Here is an 11,147-nt window from a genome sequence, read left to right as displayed (position 1 = left end):
TTACTTTACCGTAGGGCATAATAAATACAAGCGATGCGACATGAATGCTTTTCTGTATTAATCATTAGTTCACTCCACTCAAGGGCACCATTTCCTCCCGCTGGTTATCCATCAATTAAAATACTTTCAGTGGATTTTATGATTATACTGTGATTTAGCTAATTATATAACTTTTTTGGCTCCAGTATCCAAAAATGTCACAACAATGTGTTCTGTTTTACTTTATTTAATTTTTACCCCTTATCTTTTAAGGCCTGTAACAGAACCTAGGGCTTTGCCATTTAAGGAACCGGGGTTGGTGGTGGTGGTGGAGGGTGAGCTTTGATTAATTTCATGTGTAGAAACAGTCGGAGAACACCCAGAGAGAACAGAAAGTCTTTCCATTGAACTTGAAAGAGCACACTGAGCGAGGTCTGGATTCACTCTGTTAAAAAAAAAAAAAGTGATAAATCACTAGGTTAATGGGCGGTCATTTGAAGATTTACAATCCTAGCATTAAACATAAAGGAGAGTTCCAAAAGTTCATGGCATATGTGTACTGGGGAAAAATCTTAAAATTCATACTTTAATTCCATTTCTCCATGAACGTTTTTTAGTCCCCACGTATAATTACTTTTCCCCCTAGTTGTTTCTGAAGATACAGTAGTTTTAAAAGTAATATCAAGAATATTATTTTCAAATAATATTGTTTTATTGCCTCTTTTCTTAGAAGTTCCCAAAATTTGCCGGTTGGAAGTCAGCAAGGACCAGTGTGAGGGGCCCAGAGAAGAATATTTCTTCAATCTAAGTTCCATGACATGTGAAAAATTCATGTCTGGTGGGTGTCGCCATGATGAGAATCGGTTCCCAGATGAAGCTACTTGTATGGGCTTCTGTGCACCAAAGAAAAGTAAATACTATTTTTATGATTTTTTTCCATTTTCTTTCTTTATTGAGACCTATAGGTGAAAAAAATTTGAATAATTTGATGAGAAAGTAACATGGTTTGCATGCCAGCGATTGCATGTATAAGATCAAACTTTTCGTTGTTGCCCCATTTTTTACATGTAAGAGTACAAGCCAGGGGAAGTTTGTGACTTCTCGGGGATGGAAAGTGACCAAGCCATAATTCCTGTTTTTGCTGCCTCTTCTGTGTTGTTTCTTTCGGACTATTTCTCATTTACTTGATACACATAAAAAACCAGCAGTTGTTAATGAAAGCTATGACCTTTGGTTTGCACGGAATCAATTGTGTAGACAACTGAGACAGTGGAAGATGGTGAAGTTTGAACATTTCTTTCTAAAATTTTTAGTTAGTTTTGTTTTCTTTCGTAATTGCAAATTGCAACGCAAGGAGATTTCTATCCTTTTCTCTCTTCTCCATTTCTTACCTGTCTCACTTTACCACCTCTCCTTGAAATGATGGGTTACTTAGGCAGTATTTATTATTTGTGGATAGGGACAATTTAGGCATTTCTCCCAGACATGTCAAAAACATATAGATTAACAAAAAAATTTACAAACAAGGATTACTCTCTTTGGTAGAGACTTTGATAAAGTTCCCTGGTTAACTATGTTGAATATTCAAAATCTTGAAATAATGGAGAGAAGATTGCTGCTGAGGTTTTATTTTTTTGAATTATTTTATTTATTTATTTACTTATTTATTATTTGATTTTGCTAAAGGGCATGTGAGCTCACCAAAGCAAGACAGAGAGAGAGGCAAAGTGAGAAAACAAGGTACCAGGCCCAGGAATTGAACCATGCTTGGCCATATGGGAGTCCAGCACCTTAACTACCATGCCACCTGCTGGCCCTGCTGCTGATGTTCTTGGGAATTAGACATATGTATTCTTTTTTTTTTTTTTTGGAGAGTTTTTTCGCTATAGGGCGCGTGTGGTCGCCAGACAGACAGATTGAGACATAGAGACAGAAAGCGAGAAATCACCCCCCAGGGGGGATGGTCACGCCGCAATCCCTTCTCCTCCATTCTCCTCTCGGGATCTTGGGCACGCACGCACATGTGCCCGGCTTGAGTTTTAAGCCACCGGGTCCGGGACACGAACTGTGGTCGACTACGTGGGAGTCCAGCGACATAGCCATTACACTAACTGCTGGTTCCCAGACATATGTATTCTTAATTAACAATAGAAGGAGAGCTGATTAAAACAATTAAAACTAATATAAAGTTTAACAAAACATGTCATACATTCTTATCCCTTGAAATTTAGCTCAATTTTACATGACCATATTTGTTTTTAGATATAATTTCTTTTCACATTCAAAGGATACAAGGACATAGTTTTAGAAGAGATTCTGTCCCATTTATAAAAATGCAAATTACGAAAACATAGCTTATAAGCTTACTGGCTATTCGAAGCACACCTTTAGTTTAGTATATTTTGGATTCAGAGTGAAGCATCTGTGGAATTGGATTTTCTTAAGTTACGTCACTAATCATCACATTTAATAATTAGCATTTCTAATTTTATTTTTCTATAAAGGTCCATCATTTTGCTACAGTCCAAAAGATGAGGGATTATGCTCTGCTAATGTGACTCGCTATTATTTTAACCCAAGATACAAAGCCTGTGAGGCCTTCACCTATACTGGCTGTGGAGGCAATGACAATAACTTTGTTACCATGAAAGACTGCAGGCGTGTGTGTGTAAAAGGTAATGAATTTTTTTTCTTATGAAATTAAAAAAAAATTATAAAGAATTCATCAGCAAAATTACATTTTATGTATCCATTTTACTAATAGCTAATTGCACTTATAGACTACTTCTGCATGAATAGTAGTACCTCAGTGCTGTTCAGTTTTGTCAAAATGCTTCTATTAGCTTAGCTCCATGAAACAGTAGCGATATCCTTATATTTTAATGGTAGGATGTTATTAACTGAGTGTATAATGAGTCTGACTGATTTTTACAGTCATTAAAAGTAAAATGAAGTGAGCTTATACACATAATGAAATGGTAATTTATAGTGAACCTACAAACTGGAGACATAAAGTTGATTATTATTTTGTTGACTTTAGCCTTGAAGAAGGAAAAGAAAAAGAAGACACCAAAGCTTCTCTTTCCCAGATAGACACCTGAAAATGTGAAAGAAAGAAGCAATTTTAAACATTTTTTTGTGTGTTATCTTGTGAGTGCTTATTCGTCATTATGGTTATATCTGAAGAATAATATGGTTGCACAAGGAAATGACTCAGTAGTGATTTACTCACCAGTTTTAATTAATACAAATTACTTATTTTATTTGTATTATTTTATATATAACAAGCTGCTATTCAATGTGAATCTATCATTTTTAATTTACTGTTCAAGCGTCCAGGAAACTAAATTCTTGGAATGCATAAGAAAGAAAAGCAAATATGACTCACCCAGTTCATGGGGTCGCTAATCCTGATTTTAGAAGAGGGTAATCGTGAGCAGCAGATGGTGTAATGGTTACATTGCTGGACTCCCACATGGCCAACAGCGGTTTGAGTCGCCAACTGGAAGCTTGAAACACACCAGGAGCATGTGCATGCATGCCCCAAATCCTGAGAGGAGCATGAAGGAGAAGGAATTGCAGCATGGCCATTCCCTCTGGGGGTGGGGGAATGATTTCTCTCTGTCTCTCTGTCTCCCCCATCTTTCTAGTGAGCACACACATCCTATGCAAAAATCTCTCATAAAAAAATAGTAATGACTGAAATAGCATAAGAAAATAGAACCATGTGCTCTTAACACATATGTGCATAAAAAGAGTTATTAATATATGTCATTTTGCAGCTAAAAGTAGAATCATATTTTAGGCCCAATGACACAAAATTGCAAATTCACCAACACTTTAAAAAACAGTGCAAATGCCATTATGTGGACACTACTAACTGTACTTCTGTCTCTATTGTGTCAGATTGCAGTGTAATAAATGTGTAAGAGGATTTGTTTAAAAGATAATCAAATAATTTTTGACTGAAATAAAAAGCTATCAGTTTATTAAAAGTGTTCTCCTCTGGGGGAAATTCTTTCTGTATTCCTTTATGTGTATTTATTTATCTTTCCATCGCTCTTCACTTACATATATATATATATATATATTTATTCCCTAAGATATAATGGGTAGGAGACCACTAAAATTAAATTTTTTGTACTATTGAAGGTATTTGCCACCATGCATGAATTTAATAAATTATCTATAGCCAAAGTCTTCAGAGGATCATGGACCCAATTCAGCCTACATTTGCATCTTTCTGTTCAGCTTGTGTGTGAAATAGGTCGTTTGATACAACATTCCAACACCCAAACCTCTACTAATTCATGAAACATATACCATAACATCACACTGTACCTCATAAATGCATATAATTGTCCTTTTTCAAGTAAAAATAAAAAAATAATGTTTTAAACTAGGAAAAATATAAAATAAAACAGTCATGGACCATAATGTAGTGAAGGGGAAATTCCTTCTTACCACAGTCAGATGAAGACAAATACACTACAGTATCATGGTGTCATCAGACAGCCCAATTTAAAGACATGACTCGTTCTGTGACACAAAAAGACAAAATAAGGGATGGTTGCACTTTCTCACATTTCAGCTCTCTGGCTCTCCCATGAGTGCATGTGCCCTGTAGCAATCAGAAAAAGAAAAAAAGGTTATCTTTTAATAAGGCTATCTTTTTCTTAAAAAAAAAAAAAAAAAAAGCTCGTGTCTCCTCTCTGCACACACTTTGTTACAACATTCAATGCTAGAAACTGCACTGGAGCCTTCCAACAACAGTCTGGATCACAGTCCCCTCAGGTGTACGTGCTGTCTCCACTGATGGTTTTAGAGATCTTTAGCTAACAACCTTATCCAGCCAAGGACTAACCTTTGGAATGTGTTTCCCTGTATTGTAATAGTGGCTATAGAAATTCCATCTGTGGTGTAACCAAAGATAAGTCTTTGGAATGTTCTCGGGGAATGGACCCAAGACAATCAGCCTGTCTATTGGTTCTTCACTGGACTTCTTATGACCTTGTGGTCTCTATTCTTTTTTTTTTTTTGGAGAGGTTTTTGCTATAGGGCGTGTGTGCTTGCCAGAAAGACAGAGAGAGAGACATAGAGACAGAAAGTGAGAAATCACCCCCCAGGGGGGATGGTCACGCCGCAATCCCTTCTCCTCCATTCTCCTCTCGGGATCTTGGGCATGCACGCACACACGCCCGGCGTGAGTTTTAAGCCACTGGGTCCGGGACATGAACCACAGTCGACTACGTGGGAGTCCAGCGACATAGCCATTATGCTAACTGCTGGTTCCCGTGGTCTCCATTCTTGTGGAGGAACTTGTCTTGACAAGTATCAGGCTCCTAATAAAATATAGGTCCTGTGATAAAAATAAGAAAAATAGAAAAGTATAGAGTTACAGTTTTTAGATATCCTTTGTCTCTACATTGAATCAAACTTGAGAGAACAAGCAAATGTGGGAATCAAAATGTAAAATTATTTGTTCTCCCTTCATCCATGTATTCAATTAGTTACCATGTATATATATGTAAATGTTTTTCTAGTCTTCTTTATCTTATGCCAGGAAAATTAAGACATGCCTCGGTTTTCCTTCCTGTTTATGTCTGCTTCATCTCTAATCATCCACATTGGTGTGAGGATAATCTTTCTGAAAAGAAAACTATCTGGGGACCAACAGTTAGCAAAAAGGCTATGTCGCTGGACTCCCGTGTAGTTGACCGTGGTTCCAATCCTGGACCTAGTGGCTTAAACTCACGCCAGGCACATGTGCGTGCGTGCCCATGATCCCAAGAGGAGAATGGAGGAGAAGGGATTGCGGCGTGACCATCCCCCCTGGGGGATGATTTCTCACTTTCTGTCTCTCTGTCTGTCTGGCAAGTGCACACACCCTATAGCAAAAACCTCTCCAAAGGAAAAAAAAAAAAGGAAACTGTCTGATCAAGTTATTCTATTATTTAAAGTGATTCAGTGGTTTTCTGTGAAATCTTCAAGTTCTTGTCCAAGCCCCTTATGTGTCATTTAAGGCTTTTTGGAGTGGACCACGATGTTGTCTAGATTTATATCCCATCATTGTACTATCACCTGTAACCTATAATTCAGTTGCACCAAATTTTCTGCAATTTCTAAGCATGCCATATGGCTGCATTTTTCTATGAGGTGGTTCTTGAATTCTGTACCCAGCGGTTTTGGTTTAGTGGGTATGTACTGGCCCACAAAGATGCACATTTCAAATGATGGCTCTAGGCAATTAGGATGTATACTTCTTTTTATTTATTATCATCATAATCTTCTTTATATTATATTGGATTACATAAAACTTTACAGTGTATTACATTGCTTTTTCAAAAGGGAATGCCATGCATGTCAGTCAGTACAGAGACATTAATCTCCCCGCTTCAACATTCAATATCTTTTTTATGTATACTTCTGTCACACTTTGAGGAATACTTTTTGTTTTTTGCTTTTTTTTTTTTTTTCTTTTTAAATTTGCTTAGGACAGAGTGAAAGTCTGGGGAAGGGGGAGGGAAATTGAGAAAGCACTTCTCAGAGGGGATGGCCATACTGCAATCCCCTTTCCTCCCTTTCTCTCTTCAGAATTTTGGGCACATATTTTTTTTTCAAGTTGCTGGGTCCAGGACTAAAACCACATAATCAGATGGGTCCCAGCTGCCTTAACCACCACACCACTGGCTAACTCAAGGAGGAACACTGCTCTATGCCTTACCATAAGGTTTTTTTTTTTTCCTTTAAAAAGAATATCTTTCCCTCCACGTAACTACTTGGCTAGGTGAATCTTTTTCCTTGTTGACAAAGCATTTCATGACATATTTGAAACAGGTTTAATCATGTACCCAAAGGACTTGCCTTAACTCAGCATAACTTCCTAATTGTACTGATGAAGTATTTAATTATTTTCCTAGGAATTTCATTGGTAGTATAAATTTCTCATGTAAAGTTTATAGGATTTTAAAATTTCCAAACATTATTACACTCACTGTATACTATATGGAAAAATTAAAATATAAGAATAAAAATACAAAAGTATCCAAGATTTCAACCACCAACCACCATTTTTTAAAAAAATGTTTTTGTCATAGGGTCTGTGTGTTTGCTGGAAAGAGACAGAGAAAGAAAGTGAGAAATCAGTTCCTTGGAGGATGGCCACACAGCAATTCCTTCTCTTCCCCTCACCTCTCATCCATTTTCCTCTCAGGATTTTGGACACACACACATGTTGTGATATTTTTTTCTTTTTTTTTTTCTTTTTCTTTTTTTTTAAGAATTATTTTATTTGGGACCAGCAGTTGGCATAATAGCTATGTCGCTGGACATAGTCAACTGCAGTTCGAGTCCTGGACCTAGTGACTTAAACTCATGCCGGGCGCGTGTGCATGCATGTCCAAGATCCTGAGAGGAGAATGGGTGAGAAGAGATTGTGGCGTGGCCATCCCCTCCCGGGAGGGCGGGGAAGGGCAGTAATTTCTCGCTTTCTGTCTCTCTGTCTTTCTGGTGAGTACACACACCCGATAGCAAAAACTTCTCAAAAAATTACTATTTTATTTAACTTTATGTATGTATTTAATTTATTTTGACCAGAGAGGGACAGAGTGAGAGACAGAAAGTGAGAAAGCAAGTCACCAGGTCCGGTACTTGAACTGAAGTCGGCCATGTGAAAACCCAGTGGCTTTATGCACCATGTCATCTGCTGGGCCCTCATGATGTGATTTTTAAGCCACCTGATCTGAGACTTGACCTATGGTCAATCATGTGGGAACCCAGCACCATAACCATCACACCATCTGCTGGCCCTGACTACCAAGTGATAAATAACCACATTTCTGTTTTCTTGAGGTAAAAGCAGTTCAGTCAAAAGATAAAGGCATTTTACTACACTCATTATATTCTGACAAATTGCACTATAAATTTGTATCACTTTGTCCCCAACTAAGAATGTATGAAAATGCCAGATACATTGGATGTTAAATAAGTGAAAAATCAGGGAGCCAGCCAGTGGTGAGTGGTAAAAGGACATGTTCTGTGAGAATGACCCACGTGGGAAAGTTCCAGGTCTGTACCCAGAATCCTCCTTGTGTATGCTGGGTGTGCACATGCCAGGATCCAGGGCTGACTGGTACTGGGGAAGAGTTGTGGCACCAAGACCCTGTTGAAGGTGCTGCCTTTCTGTCTCTTGTTCATGGAAGAAATAAACTTAAAAATAATTTAGTTTCTGTAACACAGTGATATTTTATTATGATTTTAGTGAATATATCTAGGATTATTATTTTCTTTGTAATTTCCAAAGGCTTACATAAAATATCTTTTGGTTGTAGCAGACTGTTGTAAGCTGATTAGAAGTTTCCATGTATGCAAGAACTCTCCGTTTTTCACCTCCTATGCTTCCATATTATGTGCTATTGATGCCACACTTTGTGACTATTTATATTACATATCCATTAACACAATTAGCCATAATGGTTCTTAAAACTTTGATTTAAATCTATTATTACTATAATAATAGATTTACTCTAATTATATTCATAGTAATAAAGTATTCTTTTAATCTGTATATTTACTTCTGTTAATATACACAAATAAATCAATGTGATAAATATTAATAGAGTAAAAAATAAAATCATCGGCACAATCATCTGTTTAAATGCAAAAAATCATTTGTTCAAAAAATCATCAGTTCAAAAATTGTCCCTGTTTGCAGATGACATGATCCTATATGTGGAAAACCCTAAAGACGCTACAAAAAAGTATTAAAGCTAATGAATGAATTTCGTAAAGTACAAAATTTAGGAAAGGGTCTAAAAGCAACACACAAAAATCAATTGCATTTTATACCAATAAAATTCTCTCAGTAAAAGAAATCAAGGTGACCATATGGTTTTTATTACTTAACCTGTAGAAAAATGCATAAGCTCTTTTAATATTATACCATCATTGGTATTCAAGTGATAAGTTCTATTTGGATATTGTTTTCCATATCAGTACTAGTTTTACTTGCTTATATTTTATTTCAATTCTTAAATATCTATGAATAATATTTTAAATGTATTTATAGAGAACTTGCAACTTTTATAATTATGTTTTTACTGTTTTTTCTATTTTTATTAAATTGTCAAAGAAGTTTTTTAAAATATTATTTCTACATTTAAGAAGTTACTGAGTGGCCAGCAGGTGATTTGGTAATTAGTGGCACTGGACTCCCACATGGCTGACCACAGTTAGAGTCCCGGAGCTGGTGACTTGCTTTCTCACTTTTTCTCTCTCTCTGTCCCTCTCTGGTCAAATTAAAATAAATAAAGTTAAATAACATAATTCTTTAAAAAGAAAGGTACTGAGATCTTCTTGGCAACTTAGTGTAATATCAATTTTCATGTGCTGTTGAGAAGAAAGGTATTTCCACTATGATACGTAGTCCTTATTAACATATGTAAATAAGTATAATCTCATTCTCATTTAAACTCTATATACTTATATTTAAATATGTGAATATCTGCAATCGTATGTTGACTATTATGAACTTTAAGTGTTACACTGTAATTTTTCTCCATTGCATTTTTTAGAAATATTTAATCAGATGAAAGAACTTGTTTCTCACGTTCTTTTTTTTTTTTTGTCCTGGTTGCTTTATTTGGGTGTTTGTCTGACTATGTTCATTCTAAAGTGTCTTGAATGTTCCTGGATCAGCACTTCTACAGAGCACCATGAGGGATTTGGGTGCTCACTAGGTTTCTTAGTTCAAGATCACTCTCTTCTGTTGGTACTTGGAAGTACAATGTCTTTAATAAACGATGCCCTGTTTACCAGTTGGTATGCCTTCTATCTCTGTGTCTCTTTTTACTTTCTATGAGATCCTACTTTCCACCATTTTCTACCTTCTGTCCATTCACTATCAAGCCTCCAAGGTATATCTACTTCTTTCAGGTTGTTCATTCCCCACCCTAAGAGATGCCTTCTCCAGATGGACACCTCTGGTTCTCCCCCTTTTGTACCTCTTCTTCCTCACCCAACTCCATAATAGCCATTGCTTTAATTCACAGGGTTCAGACCCTTTTTGAGGTAAAGCTGTCATGACCTTAGTATAGCATCTCTTTCACTAACTCCAGGACTCAACTACACTCTCTCTTTACATCATCTTCAAATTATTTCCTCAGTAACATGTAAATTGAAGTAGCATTTCCTCTTCCTCTCCCCCCTTTTTTTCCCCCTAGATATACAGTAAGGAGTTTTTATTAGATCCCCTAACAGATCTTTATAGTCTTTGGAGAGTATATGGAGAGTTGAATATTTATTGGGTGTCCACTGTTCTCCCAGAGAAATTGAAAGTACGGTTCTAAGTTAATTTTTTAGGATAAATTTATTTTTTCTTTTAAAATACAACTTTCTTTTACATAGAGGAGATGCTCGGTTGTAATTTTAATTTCAAGAGTATATTCTCAGTCTTTATTTCTTAATCTAATTAGAGGTAGATGAATGCTATTATGTTTTAGCAGTTTATTATATGCTAAAAACAAACTTATGTTTCAAATGTAGTTTACAGTTTAAATGAACAAGCTTAGCTATTTACAACTTTTTAGTAATACTGCTGTCCATAGTACAAAGTGGTAAAATGTTATGTTCTAAACCCAACTATTATGTGTAAATGCCATTTCTCATAACTAACAATCAAGCTAGTCTAACTTTTGTGATTTAGTGTTGCGCTCCAGGGAGTCACCTGTGGGACTAGGAGGTGGCATGGAGATTAAGGCAGCTGCATATCACAATGCCAAATTCACATTTCAAGTCTTGGATCCAGTGGCTTGAAAATCATGCCAGACATGTGTACATGCCTGCCCAAAATCGTGGGAGGAGAATGGAGAACAAAAGATTGCAACATGCCCAGTCCTGGTGGGGAGTGATTTCTCACTTTTCCTTTCTCTGAACTTGCTCTAAGCAAAAACAAAAACAAAAACAAAACAAAATCATAAAGGAGTCATCTCTGGTTTTGCCACCTTTATACTTTAAATTTTCTTAAAATTATGTTTAAAACAAAGATATTTTAAAATTATCCAGTCAAGAGTCCCAAGAAGTGATAAGACAAAAATTTAACTACTAAAGGTCAGGTATTTTCCCCTCAGAAAATAGGCCAAAGAGAAATGGTGACTTGACTTTCTTTCCCT

The 11,147-nt window shown here is 36.3% G+C and overlaps 1 protein-coding gene across 1 annotated transcript in view; it reads left to right on the top strand.

Annotated features, from left to right (window-relative positions):
• The window catches only part of TFPI2 (tissue factor pathway inhibitor 2), a 4,945-nt gene extending 1,833 nt beyond the window's left edge, over positions 1-3,112 (top strand). Inside the window, exons 3-5 of the mRNA XM_006157474.3 lie at positions 710-889; positions 2,484-2,654; positions 3,020-3,112. Coding sequence (XP_006157536.1) covers positions 710-889; positions 2,484-2,654; positions 3,020-3,072 — 404 coding nt within the window. The 3' untranslated portion in view covers positions 3,073-3,112. The remainder of the gene's footprint in view (positions 1-709; positions 890-2,483; positions 2,655-3,019) is intronic.
• Positions 3,113-11,147: the final 8,035 nt, after the last annotated feature.

This window comes from Tupaia chinensis, unplaced genomic scaffold (assembly GCF_000334495.1).
Source record: "Tupaia chinensis unplaced genomic scaffold, TupChi_1.0 Scaffold000544_1, whole genome shotgun sequence".
In the NCBI taxonomy this organism is placed as follows: Eukaryota; Metazoa; Chordata; class Mammalia; order Scandentia; family Tupaiidae; genus Tupaia; species Tupaia belangeri.
The sequence above is the reverse complement of the archived record's forward strand: the minus strand, read 5'-3'. Positions and strand labels throughout refer to the sequence as shown.